The 21,975-nt window shown below is 34.4% G+C and overlaps 1 protein-coding gene across 2 annotated transcripts in view; it reads right to left on the reverse strand.

Moving 5' to 3' along the window:
• MARK1 (microtubule affinity regulating kinase 1) overlaps positions 1-21,975 on the reverse strand; it is a 161,620-nt gene that overhangs the window by 102,485 nt on the left and 37,160 nt on the right. For both annotated transcript variants that reach the window (XM_053607043.1, XM_053607042.1), the window contains exons 2-3: positions 4,989-5,192; positions 3,657-3,710 (exon numbers count right to left, since the gene is read on the reverse strand). In XM_053607043.1, coding sequence (XP_053463018.1) covers positions 3,657-3,710; positions 4,989-5,192 — 258 coding nt within the window. The remainder of the gene's footprint in view (positions 1-3,656; positions 3,711-4,988; positions 5,193-21,975) is intronic.

The raw sequence follows: 21,975 nt of genomic DNA on the forward strand, positions 1-21,975 counted from the left end.
GGGTAGAGAGAAGTTGCAAAGGTTTGGTGGCTGAAATAAAAGAGTATTAATAGGAGCAGTTGAAAGATAGTCACAGAAACTGGAGGAGTGGGGATGAGGAGGGTACGGAGAAGCAATGGGGATTTGGTGGTCCATGAGGTGGAAAAGGAAAAGAAAGGTAGGAAAGCGTGGCACCTGTGGCTCAGAGAAGGGCGCCAGCCCTATATGCTGGAGGTGGTGGGTTCAAAAGTTTGCACTTCTAATTGTTTCTTTTTTAAAAAATTTTATTTCTACTAAATACAAAAATAATCCCAAGTCACAACCAGAGACTAGGGAAAGCAATAAGCAGTAGGTGATGTTTCAGATAAATCCCAAGATTTTTCTTCAGATAGAGTATTACAGCCAAACTTACAGAGACACTGTTCCTTGAAGATTATGTACAGCTCTCAAATTCTAGGTGGCTGAGCCTATTACACTCAAAAGTGGAAAGACTAGAAGTTTCAACTTGAGAAAGTGGAAAGACTAGAAGTTTCAACTTGAGGGACAAAAAATGGATTCCTAATAATATTCTTTGGCTATGCTTGTTCCGGAAGGTATTTTTCTTATTTGGATGCAGCATTTGTATGTTAGACATAGCTAATAATATGTCATTGAGCCCTTTCTTCAACAACTAACGTGCAGTGAACTGCACAGTTTGGTCTGGTTCTCTCTTCCTCAACTTTTAAACTGTTGATATTTAGCTAAATATTAATATTACTGGTATTACCTTGAAAAAAACTTGAATACCTTTTCCCTCAAAATCCATGGTATTCTAGCATGAAAGATATACTTCCCACCAATTATCCACACTGCATGCTAAAGAGACACAATTCTCAACAGCTATGATTTTATGATAAACGCTGTTTTCAGTATTTCATTCAAAACCAAATCAAGATGAAAGGGATGTTGCTGACCACTAATTTCATGAAGAATGAAAGAATGTGTGACTAGGCATTAGGTATAATCTTATTTATTCACATAGCAGTATCATTCCTTATAGAATATTCCTACCCTCACTCTTCACAAAAGCCAATAGTATTTTCATCATTACTGACTAGAAGAAAACTTTTGCAGTCTGTGCCATCTAGTCCACAAAATACTAATCCTCTTATCACTTAGGTTTTCATTGACCCACATAAGAACTGGTCAAATTTTTTCTCCAAATGACCCATATACTTGTGGCAAGAACTATATGGAGGAACTATTCAGCAAAAATTAGTTTTGTTCAGGCATAAAATGAAACATGCTATAAAGCACACATATGTGAGAGTAATTGCTAGTTTAGCATATGTTCAACAGAGACATTTGTTAAGTAATATTGCCAAAGAGCTTCTTCTGCTCTCTCCTTGATCAAAATATCTGTCAATAATTTTGGGATTGATTTTGCAAGTTTGCTTTCTTAATGATTTGCTAAGATACTGAATTCTGAATACTGCTGTCATGGTTCTGTTTTCCACCTTAGTATCCAAAATTCTTCAACACGACAAAGATAATTTTGCAGATGTTCTTCAAGACTTACCAGAGACATCTCTAGGCTTTATCCAAAAACTCACTTTTGTGACATTTTACATAAAAGGTAACACACTAGACACTACTGGCAAAAGGATCATTCATTTAGTAAGGTCTAATTCTCAGAGGTCAATTATTTAAGTTTTCCTATTTATGCAAAGTCATCGTCTTAGCACAGGGATTTACATTCTATGTAACCTCAGAGCAGCAGTCCTCTCTTAACAACACAATTCTGTTGTTGTGAGTCTTGTGTTCAATTTCATTATAGGCATTACTACTTAGGAAATCACTTCTGAACCATTGGGAATTGGGAATGTAACAGATCACAGTAAAACAATAAAAAACGTTAAGTTAATGAACAATACACAGAAGATATAAAAATGTTAGCAGATATAAACTGCAACCTGGTGATTATGAGCTGAGGTAGATAAATACAACTTTGTCATTTGTGCATAAACTAATGTGTCCAAGTTTCAAAACCAGTGGAATTTCTGAGAAAATGATAATTAATCTCAAATTTCAAATTCATGAACTATGAACAAATACTGCTTTGCTGTTTTTCCTTTTCCTTCAACATTATGAAGCTGCTTCAAAGATCTCGAGGGATCATTACTATGTAGACAATCCTCCAAAACACACTCCAAAGCCTGGGACTCAATGCTTTGAAGAGGAAGAGGTAAATACGCTATCTACCTTAAATACTTTTTTAAACAATGACAACTCCTTAAATTGGATTCCACTAATTTAAAATACGTGATACGAATAACATGAGTATATTATGTGAGCAATGTTGAAGACAAAGATGCTTAACAATTCTTAACCATGAACATAAATGTAAATTATTTTTCAAACAATACATAGTGGCTACATTAGTGAATCTTAATCTTTTCTTTTCACAAATTAAAGAAAACAACACTATCATTTTTATATGTCTACTTGCAAAAAACAACACTATCAGTGAGATTAGCAGATTTTATATCAGAAATTACTTGTCATCAAGTACACATTTTTGTTATTCAGATAAATAAAACAACATTCAGCTTCATGTTCACATCTTTCAGTAAGCATGAGGTTCGTTACACAACATTCTCTGCTCCTCCTTGGAAAAGACAGAGTGGGGATTACATTACTACATATCCAACTCAGCACGACAGTCCTGAGTCATTCTAAATGCTATTTAAAATTACTCAATTTACAAGAGTAATCAATGGCTAAATCCAATAAAAGTGGAAAAACTGGGTGGGCTATGGAAAGGGCCACTGGGTACAATTATGCAGTCTGTACATTTTAAAAGGATTCTTAGCACATAGATGGGCAAAATCTGTCCCAATGTGGCTCTAGCCCAGTAAAAAGCAGCATCTTGGTAACTCATTAGACCAGGAAGGATTCCTTTTTGTTACTCACACAGATGAATCATAGTTAACAGAAAGAATGGTGCTAGAAGAAAAGAGTTTCTTCCAGAAGAGTCTCAGAATATACTATCTCACATTCACAGAAAAATCAGAATCCAGCAAAGCTTTCATGTTCTTCCTGAGCAGAAATACCAGTGCTATGAAGTTATATGGTTATCAAATTTAAAAGGAATCTCAGGTAAGTACAAAGAAAAATCTCTAAGAAGGAATATAAAAATATAAACTGAGATTTCTGGCAATGAGACAAGTGGGGAAAAAAATTTTGATATAATAAACTCTAATTTCTGATTTTCTAAACTCATAGCAAAAATAGTTAAACACATCATACTAAAAATTCGACAACAGATAATACCTTGAACACTAGTGGTAAGTGGATTATTCATTTAATAAAGTCTAGTTTTCAGAGGTCAATTCTGAATACTTGTAAATACTGCAAAATATTTTAATACTTCAAATTCCAAATATTTTTAAGTATTTGGTACAAAGTTTTATTCTTCTGAATTAAAAGAGACAAATTCCTTTCATATGGTTCATACATTTAAGCAGTTTTCAAATAATTTAGTAAGTCATAAACATTATGTTTGTATCATTTTTTTCTACATATTTTGGTGAAATGTATTATATATAGTAGGAAATTTATGACGAATGACTTTAAAGGACAGTAGGTATTAATGAAAAACTCACATTCTAATTAGTTATATCAAATTAATTAAATACCTTTTGTAGACTGGTAGGATTTAGCTGGGTTTTGTCTATTATTTTCACAGCAACCTAAAAAAAGGAAACATTAAACTATATTGAAAATACATATTTTTGTGAATAAAAACTTATAAAGAACATGTTTTTTGTTTAATTCCTAACAAGATATAGCTCCATTTGAGGGTTCACATAATTGGATAGTAAAGTTTTGATATAAAGTTTGTCAATAATTTTGGGATTGATTTTACAAGTTTGCTTTCTTGATGATTTGCTAAGATACTGGAATATACTCCACTGACTTAAGTCTTTAACCTATTTGATCTTGAGTCAATTAAATTAAGCCTCTGTTATTTCTTCCAAGTTTTCCCTTTTAAAGTAAAAATCATCCTGTATTTTAATCTTTTACTCATGATCTTGATAAGCAATAACTATAGGGAGAATGGCTTTTAAACTTGCAGTAAGTACTGTGTGAATAAAATGATTAAGTGGGTAGAGATACCCAAGCTTACTTATAGCCAAACTGACAAAATGGATTTGAATATCTAAGGCTCCTCTAAGCATAGCCTGTGTCTGAATGGCTCCTAGGGTGAGAACTGACAGAAAGAATGAAATTCAATGGGAAATGGCAGTAATATTACATATAGAGCAAAGTGAAAACTTACTAAAAACATTTCATGGTTGTGATTTTTTTACAATGTCCTAATCAGATACATTAAGCATTATGTAATAAAAATATCAGATGTTTAACTATTTAAATAAAGTCATTAACCCCAATGTACAGATAGGTACATGTATATATTTTATACATATATCCCGTATACACACACCTGATGCACATATGTGCAAATACATAAACGTTTACTAGATATATACACATAACTTAAAACACATGCATGGGATTTTAAAAATCCAACTTTCTTATTACCTCGGAAAATGCAACATTGTCTCTAAACAAATAAAAATAATGGGTGGATAACTTTCTACATATTTACACCTGACTTATCTTAAGTAGCAGTTAGTAAGAACTTATTCTACCTTACTGGGTAGCTATGGTAATCAGAAATGTTCATAGAAACCATATAATGAAAGTCAGAAGCCTAAGGAAAGTTCATTTGCACACCTCATTTATAAGATGTGTTAACATGTAGAGCTGATTCTTTTCTAAACGTTAAAAGGTTAACTTTTATGTCATGATATAGCTCTACCTAAGAGTCTTCCATTCCCACATATCCCAGTGTTTACCACACTGCTACTGTCACTTATTCCCCCACAACATCAGCTACAGGAAAGCTTTTTAACAAGACTCCAGAGAAGTATAGGCAAATATTAAAAGGCGCCATGTAAACTTACCTCTCTACCAGTTAGAACATGTCTTGCCAATTTCACTTTGGCAAAATTTCCCTTCCCTATTGTTTTTTGTAAACGGTAATTTCCAATGTGAGGCTGTTCATCTGTGGCTGACGTAATAGAGTTTCTACACCGGGGGATGTTCTGTCTGCTACTTGACTTGGTAGGCTGGATGTGTGGTTCAGTATATCCATCCACAGATGTATGCTACGAAAAAGATTGTAAGATTCATGGTTAATTCAATTACAAAAGGAGAACCAAAAAGCCGGACAAATAATTCAGCTTCAATGAAAACTGCACTACATGATTTTAAAGTCTGAACATTCTACTCATAATTTCTTCTTGACTTCAGCTCCTTTACCAGGGGTAGTATAACTATTTAAAATGAAATACACTTTTGAATATGCCTTTGATTAAAAACTGCAAATGGATAGATAGCAAGAGGGCCCACAGACCATTATTCCTATAAGGGTGTTACCCCTCTGGATTGAGATGACAGCATAGTCCAGGACTGCTTCAATAGGCACAATGTCTTTATTGCCAAGACAAACAACCTCGTGAGCATAGTTCTGTTTCTCTAAACTAGCCTTGACACTGAAAATGTTCCCGCTTCCATTTTAGCGGCATATGACTTGAACAATGACCAACAAGCTGCCTGCTTCAAGTATACCTCTAACCAATTCCTGTTTGTCCTCCTCGCCCTCCTTAGCCCTGCCTGGGACCATGGCCTAACTTTAATTGCATTAGTGCTGTTGTCACTTTGTCTCAGAATTGCACACTTGCTGTGAAGAGCTGATCCTATTAACCTATGGGCTCAGCACCTGGAGTCCCTGGTCAAACGGCCTAACCAACTCTGTTTCACTAACTCTGATTTTTCCTGCTCTTCTCTAGTTTTGTCTGTATTCTGACATACATAAAATTTAAATAGTTTTTGTGGAAAAAAATAGAAACAGCTTTATCTGTCTTCTTAAAAAATAAATGAAGATAAGTAAACCAAATTAGCAAAGGAAGGCATAGACATATTGTCCTACACCTATGAACAACAGCTTGTCTAAAACATTTTGATCAAAAATTTCTTAAAGGAAACATTAAAGACTAATTCATTTACCAGTCTCATTCAAAGATGACACAGGGTCATTTTTCTATTTGTCATTATTTTGTTTTTTCATAACTTTTTAAAAACTCACCTCAGAACCAAGGTTTTCTCTGCATCTTACACATACCTGCAGACTCGACTTCATTCTGAGATTAGATGCCCCTTTGGCATATTCTCATAGCAACTGTATTACCATGTATTGTGGCATCCATTCCATTCTACTACCACTATACATTTACTGTCTGTCTCCACCACCCTACCATGTGCAATTGTAGGGCAGGGATGTTTTCTTTTCATCTTTATATACTTACCACATTACAGAGTGCTAGATACATAAAAAGGTCAATAAATCAATAGTTTTTAAAGTGTGATCACTGCACCAGCACCATCAGCATCATCTGGGAACTTGTTAGAAATGCAAATTCTCTGGTGTGGTACCAGATCTACTGAATCAGAAATTCTGAGGGTAAGGTTGAACAATCAGCATCTCAACAAGTCCCCCAGGTGACTCTGATGAATGCTGACATTTGAGAACTGCAATTAATAATGTAAGAAGGAGCAAAACATAAAGTTATTCACTGGCTCTTAGAGACATTTCTACTGTCTAGGCACAAACAAGAGATTTTAATTGTAGCTCTTAATTTCAAAGCGTTAACAGACTGCCATAATATTACCTACAAACAATACTTCTCTACTTGAACTTCCTCAGGGAATGCTGACTTGTTCATCCATCAGGATTACATGAATGTCTCCTACTCAACAAAATTTTTTATGTCTTTTTGCAAAGCAGAGTTAATTACTCCTCTCTTTTATTGCTAACTTTATACCCCTTATATACTTCTACTATAGGAAGTATTGCATCATCTTCTAAGAATTTGTTCAAGTCTGTTTTTGTTAGACTTGAACCTCCTAAAAACCCATAACTTAATATAGGATTAGGCACAAAGAAGACCTGCAATACATATTAAATATTGTTAAGGGATTTAGGGCCCTTATACTCCTGTTACACACATAGAATGACTTGGGAGGAATGATTCCATGCTGTCCAGATCTTTGATTTGTATAAAAGCAGTATGAGTTAAAAAACTTAAGTTGTAATGCAGGTCCTAATGCTGGTTGTAGACTACATCCTGATACTAAACCACACTATGATAGACTGCACTACTAAACCCACATTTTCTTCTTTCTTTTTTTGTTTGAGACAGAGTCTTACTTTGTCACCCTTGGTAGAATGCCATGGCATCAAGGCTTACAGCAGCCTCAAACTTGTGGGCTCAAGCAATCCTCTTGCCTCGTTCCCAAGTAGCTGGGACTACAGGTACCTGCCGCAATGCCCAGCTATTTTTAGAGATGGGGTCTCACTCAGGCTCAGGCTGGTCTCAAACTCCTGAGCTCAAGGGATATGACTACCTTGGCCTCCCAGAGTGCTGGGATGACAGGCATGAGCCACCACACCCAGACTTAAGCCAAAATTTTCACTCCCTTCACCACAAAACTTTCCAGTATCTTCCCACTTAAAGTGAGACATACTTCACCGCTCTTTGGGTTCAGTCATATGATTTTCTTTGGCCAACAGAACAAATTGAAAATGACAGTATGCAAGTCACATGCCAGTCTTCAAGAGACCTTGTTGTGTTTCAACATGTTCTCTTAAACGTCTGACATCACCAGAAGAAGAACTTGCACAGGCTGATATCAGGAGGAGGATGAGAAATACAGAGCCACTCTCAGTTGAGTCTAGGTTTATTAACTGATCCCCAGCTGACCTCTGAATCATAAGAAATACGAATAAATAGTTGTTGATTTAAGCCACCGAGTGTCAGGATAATTTATTATCCAGCAAGGTCAGCTAATACACAAAGCCATCACTATTTTAAAATGAAACCCAGGCATGGTGGTGCACAGTGGTACACCTAACAATTCAGGAGGCTGAGGCAGGAAGATCACTTGAGCCCTGGAGTTCAAGTCTAAACTGGTCAATATAGTAAAAACAAAAATAAAAATAAAAATAGAACAAAATAAATAAAATGGTAAATATAAGAGACAAGAGGGAAAACAATTATGAACAACTGGAAGATTCTTATCAAACATGTTCAAATTCTAGCAGTCTGCAAAAAGAAAAAAAAGGGAAAGAATAAAGAAAAGGAAGCTAAATGATAAGTTCCTTAAGGAGAAACTCTTACTTATAAGCTGTACAGGGGCAGATTCCTTGAATGTTTTGTATCCCCTGCAACAAATATAAGATAGGAATAAGCAAAAACTTCTGGAGAATATACTACCTATAGGCTACAGTTAACTAACTCCTAGTGTCACACATCCCATTTTGGGATACAGGATTAAATTGTTGCTGGTTGATTCTTTTTTTTTAACAGAACTTCCAGCTCTCAACATTGAACACAATTATTTTGAGTTATCCAACTTACGCAGAATACACTAGGTGAGTTAAATGACAAACAAGGATACACAAAACTTGTTTGATATTATATAGTTGATTATATGATGTCTACCAAAGCAAATATTTCAAAAAAAATCATATTTTTCCTTCGGATTGCCACAGCACAACTCAGGAGCACAACTTTTTCCTAGAAGGACCGTGAAGAACAGTTTGAGTGGTAATCCAAAGGGAAAATATGATTTCTTAGGATCTTATTCCTCACTGATTAATAGCTTAATTCTCAAATAGGAAACTTGGCAAGAATATGAATTCAAGTCATACCAAATTAAACAATGAATTTAATATAGAACTACCTTAACCCTTAGGATGTTAGTTATAAGAAACTCATACACTGGCTCACATGAGTTTTAGTTTCACCTTTAGCTGAAAATACAAATTCAAATCCTGTCACATTCTTCCTTCAAGCTGTCCACTCAATCTTGTAGACTTAAAATTCTTTCATTCTTTCTGCAGCAATGAATGACATGACCTTAAGTGTACAGCCAAATCAGAGTAATCATAGGTAGTTGTTTCATTAGCTCTTCAATGCCGTATCCCACGGACTACCAGACTCCAATTCCAGAGTAAAAAGAAAATTTTCCCGGTCTTTAATACCAATTGGAATGAAGTTCTTCTTCTCACTAGCTATGAATCCTTGGGTGTTATTTAACCTTTTTGTGACGGCTTCCTTATCTGTAAAATACAGCTAATAATAAAGCCTACCTCTTTACCTCCAAACTATCTCAGGTCATTCTGAGGATTAGCTAAAATAATTTATGTAAAGGTGCTTAACACTATACAACTGTTTGTTAATTAAAACCATACAAACAAATAAAGAAACAAAAATATCCCACCGCCTATGCTAGATAACCAATCCTACTTCCCTGAGTGTTGCCTGCAACCACTTCTGGTACCTTCTAAGCACCTTTACCTCTGCAAACAACAGAAACCAACTGAAGCTAGCTTAAAAGTAGAAAAGGAATTTTTTGAAGTCTACTGGTAGCTGAAAAAATCCTGATGGATAAACTGGTAGTACAGTGAAAGAAGACAAGAATTTACAAAAAGCCAAAATAAGATAATTATACTTGGTCATAAAGACTAAAAATGAAATAAAATAAGGTGACGTAACAGAGTGGTGGCAGGGGGGGAGTTAGTGCTACTTTAGGTAGAATGGAATAGATGACATTTGATTTGGACCTAAAAATTGACAAGGAGCTGATACACACAAGAAGAGCACTCAGGTAGTAAAATGAATACACAGGAAGAATGTGAGGTAATAGAGTGTTTGATAAGTTCAGAGAACTAAACAAGAAAATAGTAAATTAAACTGAATATCTTTTTCAAAGACCTACATCTTGAAAATTCAAATTTTACACTATTGGCATTCAAACGGTTTCAGTCACAAATATAAATCTCTGCACATCTGACCACACCAAGCCATATTTAAAAGGCAAAAGAAGGTGCAGCTTGGCTGTCAGGTAACAAATAAGTAAACGGATGAACAAATAAATTAACAAACACATAACAAAGAAGAAAAATCAATTAACAATAAAATACATTTCAATCTCACAATCTAATTTTATCCTGGGTGTTTCTTCGCTTTTACTTGAAACAAACTTTTAAATCAAGATAACATCAGGCTAGGACTAGGATTTCTGCTTTCATAATTTTTTTTCTATATGAAAAAAGCAATATCTTAGTTGGGTAACTAAGGATGAATAGTCTAGAAGGATAAAAACTATCATTCTTATTATGTGTTAAAGGCTATATTAAATGTTTTACATACATTATTTCTTTTATTCTTCATAATATTTCAATCAAGAAGCACATCACAATGATTCCCATTTTATGGATAAGGAAAATATGGCCCAGAGAGGTGATGTGTCATTAAACTATCAATTAAAGTATGTATGTCCATTGGCATACATACTTTGTGTTCTACATGGAATTTACATCTCTGTGTTCTTTTTCCTGGATTAAAAAAAGTCAAAAACAAAAACAAACGACAAACTACTAGGCATAACTTTATGCTATTCCCAACATTGACAAACAGTATAAAGACCATCTAGAAAGTTATTAACTTCCAAGCATAATATTGGCCTGAGAAAGCCACATTAACAATATTTCAAAAGCAAAAGCAAAACCAAGCTGGCATTCATTTTATTTAAATCACATTTGCAGCAGAATTAGCCAAAGGTTCAGAATTTTATGAAAATAGGGATGATGGCCCTATTGCTGGAAAAAAAATGAGATAGATTATACTATCAAGAGAAGTAAAAGACAAACTTCACTAGGTGTTTTATTTTAGCTAAAAAAATTAAGTTGTTTTATATTTAATTATATTGAAAAATTAGCAGATTCAGATTCTAGCTGGTTTGTTGTATATTTATTAATATTTAACATTTTAAAAGGTTGATGTAAAAGGTTGATATATATGTGTGTATGTATATGTGTATATATATATATCTCTCTAGCGTGTGTGTGTGTGTGTGTGTGTGTGTGTGTATATACATATACAATGTAAACTCGCAGTGGATAAAAGACTTACAGTTTCCTGCTGTAAGGAAACTGTAAGAATCCTAGAAGACAATGTTGCAAAACCTCTTACAGATATAGGCCTAGGCAAAGAATTTATCAAGAAGACACCAAAAGCAATCACAGCAACAACAAAAAGAAATAAATGGAACCTGATTAAATTAAGAAGTTTCTGCACAATTAGGGACACAATTAAAAGAGCAAACAGACAACCCATAGAATGGGAGAAAATATTTGCATGCTGTGCATCTGATAAAGGACTAATAACCAGAATCTTCGAAGAACTGAAGCAGATCAGCAAGAAATAACCAAACCAACACCATTAAAAAGTGGGCAAAGGATATGAATAGAAACTTTTTAAATGACGATATATTAATGGCCAACCAACTCATGAAAAAATGCTTAACATAGGGAGGGGGATTGATGTGCTCTCAACTAACAGGCACAATGTAAGGATATATGGCATCCTGATAAGTGAGGGATGCAACTACAACTTGGACTCTACCTAACAAATGCAAACAATGCAACCTTATCATCTGTACCCTTGTATTAATCTGAAATTAAAAAAAAATACTGTCCTTTAAAAAAATGCCGAAGCATTTCTATGAAGCTATGAATAGTTCTATGAAGCATAGAATTATTTTTTCTAGATCTGTGAAAAATGGCATTGGAATTTTAATGGGGATTGCATTGAATCTATAAATCACTTTGGGTAGTATGGCCATTTTAACAATGTTGATTCTGCCGAGGTATGAGCATAGGATAATTTTTCAATCTGTTTACATCCTCTGCAATTTCTTTCCTCAGGATTTCACAATTCTCCCTATACACAGGCCTTTCATCTCCTTTCTTAAGTATATTCCTAGGGTTGTTTTTTTTTGTTTGTTGTTGTTGCGTTTTTTTTCTGCTACTGAGAAAGGTATTATGTCTTATGATTCTCGGCTTGACTATTATTGGTATAGATGAAAGCTACTGATTTGTGCACATTTATTTTGTAGCCTGAGGTTTTACTGAATTTATTTGCCAGTTTCTTAGTTGAATCTTTGGGGTTTAACAGATATAAGACCATGTCATCAGCAAAGAGCAATAATTTGACCTCTTCTTTCCCTATCTGGATACCCTTGACTCCCCTCTCCTGCATGACTGCTTTGTCTAAGACATCCAACATTAAGTTGAACAAAAGTGGAGATAGTGGTCAACTTTATCTGGTTCTAGGTCTAAGTGGAAATGCTTTTAAGGTTTCTACATTCAATACAAAGTATAAATGCTATAAAAGCATGCTGAGTTTTGTCAACTGCTTTTTCTGTGTCTATTGATCAAGTTCTTTAGTTGACAACTACTTTTGAGATTATTGTTAAGTCAGAAAGTAGCCCTGGGACTACAAAGCTCGGAGTAACTAAACACAGTTTATGAAAACAAAGAAAAACAGGCACTTCTAACCTTAGAATTTAGTCAGAATCTATGCTTCCACAATTTTGCTCACTGTATTCATGCCATAGGGAAATACACCTCAAAATTAGGTAGCAATTTTAATCACTAACCTCCAATCCTCCCACAAAGATATAGCATATTTATTTTTTTCTAGGCAAGGAATATTTTTTTCCACATGGTGCCTCACTAGTTTGGCTAAGGATTATTTATTTTTATTATTTCCACTAGCCATCAATTGTTGTCAAACTAGATATTAAAAGGAACAAGCACTTTATTTCTCCATATACAGAATTAGGTCCAGATGAGTAGGAGATATCCAATACGGCACTCACAATGGAGTTAAAAAGTTTTGAGGTGATAGCAAGCCATCAAAGTAAATCCAAAGCCTCTTGATTCACCTTATTTTTTGAATTCCACCTTCCATCTCACCATTCACTGATTCATTTATTCACACATTCAATAGATAAAAATTTACCCTGACCCACAAGGTGCTAGGCAGTATCCTATATGCTAGAAGAATAAGAGAAAACTAAACACAAAGAGTCCTTGTCCTCATAAAATTTACATTATAGCAGAAGGAGGTAATAGAAATGAAGGATGACAACTATGTGAACCAATTAAGATAAAATGCCAACTAGTGCTTTGTGGCAGGGTGAGGGACTAGAAAGGATGATAACTTGTTTTGATATGAAGACATAGACAGATTGAAAGTAAAATGATAGAAAAAGATAAATATATACTATGCAAACTATAAGCAGAAGAGAACAAAGAAGCCATGATAACGTCAGACAAAATGCACTTTAACACAAGAAGTAAAGAGCCAGTTAATCAGGAAGACATAACAATCCTAAATATGCAAATGCCTAATAAATGAGTTTCAGTGAGCAAAAACTGATAAAACCAAAGGGAAAAATAAAGACAAACTCACAGTTATGATCAGAGATTTTAACATTACTCTTTCAATGCTGAAAGAAGAGGAAGAATACAGAAAATCTGAACACTATTAATTAAGAGGAAGATTAGAGATTTCTTAAAGCATACAGTTCTTAGACTCTAACAACCTTTCTCTAGGTCCCTTCATATGTGCACACAAATATTATTTTAATTCTCCTTAGAATCATAACCTTGGCTTTTTAACAAACGATAACTTAATGAACAGCTGCGCTTCATCCAAAAGCACATCTGAAGACATCATTAATGATGAGTAATGCCTATTTCATAAGGATCCAAGCAATGACTCTGCCTGAGTTTAGTTGCTGGAAATATTCCTCTCATCTAGTATGCTTCTGTTATTTTATTATGATATCACACAACAAAGCCTTCCTTTTTCTCTCATTTTAGGGTTTCAGAGTATATTTCATTTCATTTTATTTTATTTTATTTATTACTATCATTATTATTATTACTTGAGACAGAATCTCACTCTGTTACCCCAGACTAGAGTGCTGTGGCATAGCACACAGCAACCTTAAACTAGCTCACAGCAACCTTAAATTCCTGGGCTCAAGAGATCCTCCTGCCTCAACCTCCGAAGTACCTGGGAATACAGGTACCCTCCAAGATGTCTGGCTAATTTTTCTATTTTTAGTAGAGAAGGGGTCTTACTCTTGCCTCAGCCCTCTCACCTGCCTCAACCTTCCTTCCTAGGATTACAAACGTTAGCCACTGCTCCTAGCCATGAATTTTCATTTTAAAATAGTACAGTGGTGAGTAGTATCAGTGAAAACAGAGCTGTGTGATTGACAAAAAAATGTTTAAAACAGCTGGGAAAGAATGCTTATGAAGCATGCAAGACCTATGATTTTTCTGTCCTGTGTTCCTAACAACACTTGAAACATTATTTTACATAATGCTTAACCTTACAAGGTAACTGCCTTATTTTTTTTAACTACCTCCTATGAAACTGAGAGCTTTTAAGTTGTCAAGAACAATTTAACCATTTCTTTATCATTCAACATAGTGACTATTACATAAATAGACCCCCTAATATATTATCTTTTATTGTAAATACCCCACCTAAATTCTTTTAGAAAGTGACCAATAATTATTTTATTTGGCTCCTTAAAATCAACAAAACTAAAATCCTCAGCAAAATGTAACTTTATTACAAACAGAAAAAAAATCTTTGCCATTTATATAGTAGAGTTTATTTCAGTGAGATGTAAACACACTTGATCAGATAGTCATGTGTCTTTTTCCAGAAGCTGAAAACACAAAAACATTAAGTCCAACAATAAGAAAAGAAAAAGCTATTAAAAATAAATTGCCACTAAATTTTAGCCCACATCACTCAACATCATATTAAGGAGTTACCACTACAATCAATTCGGTATATTATAAGGCAAAGTTAACTCTGTACAAGAAAAATATTATAATTTATCACTTCAATTTGAAAAATGTGGAGTAGAAGCAAGTAAACCACAAAAACAAAAACAAGAATATCTCATTCCATACAGTAACAGCACAGTAGATGCTTTATACAGTGCTTTATAGCTAAAATATATATATAAAGGGGAATGATTTATTTGTATTAACTTTGTGCAGCTAACATGAATATAAACCAAAAATAATGCAAATAAATCATTAAAATATCTTTTGTAAGTACTACTTGAATTCCACAGTGTTGTGTGTGTGTGAGAGAGAGAGATGAAGAACAACTTTAATAATCAATTACATTCTAAGAAAAGTCACAGGGTTAGACATTGTCTCCTAGTAAATACATCAGAGCTTCCATTCTTCCTTCAGCTAAGTCAAGTTCAATGCCACTTTTGGCCTTTCTGTTGTTATTTCTAGCACTCCATTGCCCAAAAGTTTAAATTAATTTTTATTAAATGATATCTGCACATGGTCAAAAATGTCAAATAACACTAATAGGCTCTTAATAAAAAAAATACAAAAAGTTTTACAAACTTAGATTAAATACCACGAGAAACCACTTTTGCCCTATATTTAGTAAGGCTCAAAAGGCTTGAAAAAACATTACCATGGTAAGGATGTTTATCAGGAATGTAAAGAACATAAGCATATAATACAAAAATTAACATAAGGCAGTAGGAATTTCCCTGATGAACATAAGCAATAAAAATTTTAAAACATATTAAACTTAGCTAGTAATCAAGGAATATAAATTTAAACTGATAACATTTTTTGCCCTAATCAGACTGGAAAAAATTTTAAAGAGTGAAAATATCAAACCTTTTCTTGTTTTTAGAGACAATATCTCACTTTGTCACCCTTGTTAGAGTGCAATGGTGTCATAGCTCACACCAACCTTAAACTCTTAGGCTCAAGCAATCCTCTTGCTTTACTTCCTGAGTAGCTGGGACTACAGGTATCCCCCATAAGATCCAGCTATTTTTAGAGATGAGGTCTCACTCATGCTCAGGCTGGTCTCAAACTTCTGAGCTCAAGCAATCCACCCAATTTAGCCTTCCAGAGTACTAGGATTACAGGTGTGAGCCCCTGCACCTGGCCTACAATACTCAACATTTTAGAGCAAATTTTACTAATACAATATTTGTTCTACTGCTGGTAAGAGTATTAATTCATAGCCATTTTGTGAAAATAATAACCCAGTAAAACTGAAAATGTATGTCCCCCAAGACTCAGGAATTTCACTTGTAGCGATATTCATTCACAGATTTATGTAACATATACAGGAATATTCATTACTATACTATTTATAAGTTTTAATATTTGGAAATGACTTCAAAGTCTACCAGTAAGAGACTGGATAAATAATTCATCATGCTGCTTGCAAATACGAACCTTGGTTGACAAGGAAATCTATCTAGTAAACATTTCCCTACACTAATATAAAACTTGTCTTATGATTAGTTCATTGTGCCTAAATTGTTTGTATAAACAATGTGGATTCCTCTGAGCACCTACCTTCCTTCTGGGAGCCTATTTTTGGTACATGTTAGGTAGAGAAAGCCTAGTGACCAACCTCCAATATAAACCAGGGTACTCAGTATCCAATTAGCCTCCTTGTGGACATTAAGTGCATGCTGCCTTTTGCTGGGAAAATTATATGTCTAGTCAGACTCCACTGGACGATGACTCCTGGAAGTCTCCTGGCTTCTTCTGTACTTTGCCACACATATCACTTCCCTTTGCTCATTTTCTCTTACACTATAATAAATACTAGCTGTAGGTGCAACTACATGCCAAGTCCTGTGAGGCCTTCTAATGACTCACCCAACCTGCAGGTGGTACTGGGAGAAGTAAAGGTAAGTAAAGTTCTTGGGAAGGTCGAAAGTCAGAGGATTCAGAGCACAGATAAAAGAGATTATCTTAAGCAGGAAGAAAGACCATGTCTCCTCCTGTAACAAGTAGATATTATATTTCATAGTGGGAAGTAAGGGAGTTCAGAGTGATGGCTCTTATTTTCTTTGTGTGTTTGAAATTATGTAAGGTCACCTGCTACGAGTGAAGATGGGCACTGAGGTTTGCAGACAACAGAAAAGTTTTGAAATAATCTCTGTAGAGAAAGGAAAAATGAGTTAACCAAAGAAGCCTAGTAGTGAGCAGTGCTGATAGTCTAGCTGAAATTGGTGACCATGAATTTACTGTGGCTGTAATCTATACAGTTGTGTTTTTTCCTTCAGCAATACTCTAATGCTCAGAGACAGGTTACTGAGAAAGTAGACACATGAGTTAATTGTGGTCTGCATTTTGTCAAACAGGTACCAACAAAGAAAAAATAGCAAGACAGATTATTGGCAAATTACTGAAATGATGGATAATAAAAATCTAAACTGGATAGAGAAGGAATTGAAGACCAAAAAAAAGTTGATGAATATGGAGAAGCAGGGACCAATACGCTAAGGGCCAACAAGATCAAAGAATACTTACAGCAAGGCTAACTGAGAAAACTGCTGGAAGGCTAGGTCCTTGAGTCAAAAATACAGTGACTGGATACAGTTGTAAGGGAAGTACAGCAGGTTAGAATGCTGCTAATACAGAATGTTTTGATAAAATCACTAAGAATTGTTCTGGACTTTTGCAGATTTTTAAAACACATGACTGTTCTATTTTACAAATGTCTTAAAGAATTACTTGAAATTTCACAGCTACATTATGAGAAATTATTTTTAATTATGCATAATTTTTTGCTGATTAGATTATTTGCCATAGTTTCTTATACCTCTGCATTTCCTTTTCTTAGGTTCACTTTTTCTACTTTGAGAAATTTTTTCAGAAGGATGTGTAGGTGATAAACTTTCTATATCTTTACAGCTACTAATTTTCTTATTTTAACTTGACATATAAATAATAATTCAGTTTGATATAGAATAGGTACAAAGGAATATTTTTCCACTTATTTTGGGATTTATTCCAGAAGGCCAAACTTTTCAGAAACATGATTTACTGATAACCAGAAAATTACCACAATTAAACTGTGGCCCATGAATGACAAAACAGTAAGAGAGTAGAAACTGCATAACTGCCGGGTGACAAAATATTTACAGAAATTTATCTAAAGAATAGACCCAAATGCAAAGGGGAATTTGTGCTATGTGTCATAATTAGCATTTCATATCAATGGGGAAATAATAGGTTATTCAACAAATAGTTTTAGACTAGCTACACAAAAACAAAAATACAGTTGGATATCTAGGAGTGAGGAATCACTCTTTACAACAAAATAAATTCAGAATTGATTAAAGATATAAATGTTCAAACAATGACAAAGAAGCCATAAAGTAATTAGTAGAAGAAATAAATAACAAGCTAACAACTGTTTCTTTAGTTCAAGCACGGGAAATCCCTAAGTATGACATAAAACAGAGGCCATTAAAAAAAAGTTTGATAAATTTGACATCACAAAATTTTAAAAACACAGGACGATTTTTTTAAAACTCTCCTTAAGTAAAAGGATAAATAATAAATTGAGAAAAAATTGTAATACATGGCAGACAAATGGGTAACTTTTAAATACTAAATCTTCAACAAGTCAGTAAAATAACACTGAATATGAAAATAAGAATGGGCAATGGCTATGTACAGATAGTTCACAGAAAAGACATACATGACTTTTATATATGTGTACATACAAAAAAACAATCAACAATCATAAGTGAAATGAAAATTAAAGCTACAATGAAATATTAGTTTTCATCTATCAGATTAGCAAAGATTAGAGTTCAATAGCATTAGTTGGTGCAAGTACAGTAGAACTAGGCATTCATATTCATTGGTCAGAGTGAAAATTGATAGAAATTTTATAGAGAGGAGTTGGGAGATATTGATCAAAAGAAATCCTATGATTTTTGAACTATTAATAGAAATTTTACTTCAGTACTTTGTTCTTCACACAGTCACAAATAAGTGTAAAGATAAATGCATACAAGGATATTTACTGTAGTACTGTTCATAAGCGCACAAGATAGTAACAAGCATAAATACACGCATAGATCAACAGGGAACTGGCTGTGTATTTATGGTATGTTCTTTGTACATGTGTTATGTGTGCTTCTGTGCATATACTTCAATAAGCACAGAAAGTTATACAAGAGATGTGTATCTCTAAGGAGGGAAGCTAGGGGACTGGGAAACAAGGAAACAAAAGTAGGGAGAATACTTTCTTTTTCTAATGTATCTTTTCAAGTATTTGGACCATTTTTCTAGATGCACATATGTTAACTATTCAATATATTGAAACAAGTGATTTTTAAAGCATTTGTCTGAGAGACTAGCCAAAGAGAAGAAGAGGGAATCAGCATTTATTAAATGTTCACTGTGTACCTTACATTGTATTAGGTTGAATAATTTACCCAAATTCAATTCAATAACTAGTTGCACATTATTGGAATTCAACTCAGATGCTAATTGCTATAAACATAGTTAGAGACATTTTTTTTGTTTGTTTTTTTTGGTTTTTTGGGGGGTTTTTTTGCAGCTTTGGCCGGGGCTGGGTTTGAACCCTCACCTCCAGCATATGAGGCTGGCACCCTACTCCTTTGAGCCACAGTGTTTTTAAAAAATAAAATTTTAAATAAAGCTTACGAGGCAAATGGTAAAATGACAGCACAGTCAAACTTCAAATTAAATACAAAGTGGTATAAGAACAGTTTCAGAGGCCTTTACTCTAACATCTAGCTAGGAAGGATATTGACTCACACGTAGACACACCACTGGAGAAGAAGGCTATTTGGCGCCTAAAAGAAAAACAATGTGGTAAGATCATCTTATTACCTTCCTCCAACTCAACTTTCTACCTATTAAAAAGAATGACATATCTGCTCATTCTAGGAAAAAAAGGCCAAAATTCAAGAAGTGTTTCCTTACGAACTAGATGTGACTCCAAGACCATTAACATTTAGTGAAAATGTTCTAAGAAAATACACTGTAAGGAGGTTACCTGAGGTCTTCTTCCCCAACCACCACCACCACAGTGGATCCTCTTACCTCATCGCTTCCCTCAAACTGCTGAAGAGCTGAAAAGAGCTATTAACGCGATGCACACCAGCTATCAGCTCAAGTTCTATTTCCACTTAAGGGGGAGGTAAATCAAGGAGAATCCACCTACATTATTCTTGAGCAAATAGCAAATCTAGAAAAATTCCCCATTCAAAAGATGAACTATATGGAAAAGATTCCATCTATAGTACCTACGCATAGATGCTGGGTGTTAGAAGGAGGAAGGACTAGATGCAAAAAATCATTATGGAAAAAGAATTATTCCAAGAAATAAGAAAGGAAAAAAACTCACTTTGGATAAACCTTCTCTACAACACACACACACACACACACACACACATATATATATATATATACATTTGTTTATATGTATTTGCAAAAAGAAAAACCAGAGGAATAAACTGAAAACTAATGAAAACGGTTACCTATGGGAGAAGGCAGGACAAGACTGAGAGTCAGGGAAGAAGGTAAGACTTCTCAGAATACACCGTGTTATATAGTTTTAATTTAGAAATCATGCAACTATTTTAAATGTTAAAAAAAATAATAAATAATCTCGAAATCTTTAAAACAAAATGAAACAAATTATATGTTGAATTAGTGATATAACCAGAAGGCAAAAAAAGTGTTTTAAGTGGCTTTAGAATCATATTTTGTTTATATTTCCTTAAGGGAACATATTTTTAGGCAAAGAATTCCTAAATATCATTCAGTGTTCTTATTAATAATGACACTATATTTTTATGTACATACATAAGAAAATAATACCTTAATGTTATAAACATGTTCGAAATAAAAATCAAGTCAAAAATCCTGTAATATTAAATTTGAAATAGAACTATCAGCACGAACTCGTGCTTTTTTATTTTAACAAAATGCCTATTTCCTAACTTTGGCCATGAAAAAGGAATAGAAATGCAGCTAAGCCAGTAACAATGCATGCTCTTTGGAGAAAGGGTTGATTCTAAGTCTTGGAGGGCAGATTTACAAGAAAACCCAGGCATCTTATGCCAGAAGAAAAAAAACTGGCAATTATTAATAAAGTTATGTGAAAAAGGCACAGAAGCCAGCCTGAAGAAGCTCCCAATATCACTCTACCAGCTATTTCAGTCTCTTCAGGGCTGAGACTGAAATACAGGGAGCGTGGTTCCAGAATTCATATTCTTAACCACTATTCTAGACTACCTCTCAAACAAGAGAAATTAAAGGAGGAAAGGAGATGCAAACTAAAGATTAGAACAGAGGAAAAGTATCCTCAGCTGATCCTTTTTTTTCTCCTTTAAACACTCTCTTTATTTGGCTTTCAAGGTTTCCTCCTGCCTGATGTTTCTCTTCTTCCCAACTTACTGATATATAAAGAATTCAAAGCCTGGCATTCTTGTCTCCTCTGTCCTCGCTACACTAATTCCCTGGGAGATCTATTCAGCCTCACAGTGTAAAACAACATGTATACTTGGACAACTCCAAAAGTTCTATTTTTAGCCACTCTCTTGAAGGCCACCTTGACAACTTCACTTGGATATCTGTTGCTATCTCAACCTCAACAAATCCTAACTTTATCTCCACCCACAAGCCCTGGGAAACCTGTTCCACCACAGCCTTCACTAACTCATTCCTGGCACACCATCCTTCCAGGTGCTCACACCAAACTCTGAGGTCATCTTCAACTCGGACCCTTCCTACCCTTCCTCCCTTTCTCTCATCCCACATTCAATCTTTCAGGAAATCCTATTGGTTTTACCTTAAAAATATATCCAGCATCCAGCCACTCTCACCATCCCTACTGCTACTCCCCTACGGTTAGCTGCATGGATTATTTCATTAGCCTCCTAAGAGGGTGCCCTGTTTCTAACCTTGCTCCTTACCATTTTTCTGATTCTAATTTACTCTTAACACAGCAGAGGGAGTATTTCTTTTAAAACATGTATCATATCTTGACACTCTTCATTAAAAATCCTGCAATAGATCCCCATTTTACTTGAAGTAAAATGAAAGCCCTTTTAATGGCCAATAAGAGGCAGGCCAAACAAAATTTGCTGCCCCACTATTCCTTAAATCTCTTCACAGTG

Source organism: Nycticebus coucang, chromosome 10, assembly GCF_027406575.1.
Source record: "Nycticebus coucang isolate mNycCou1 chromosome 10, mNycCou1.pri, whole genome shotgun sequence".
Lineage (NCBI taxonomy): Eukaryota > Metazoa > Chordata > Mammalia > Primates > Lorisidae > Nycticebus > Nycticebus coucang.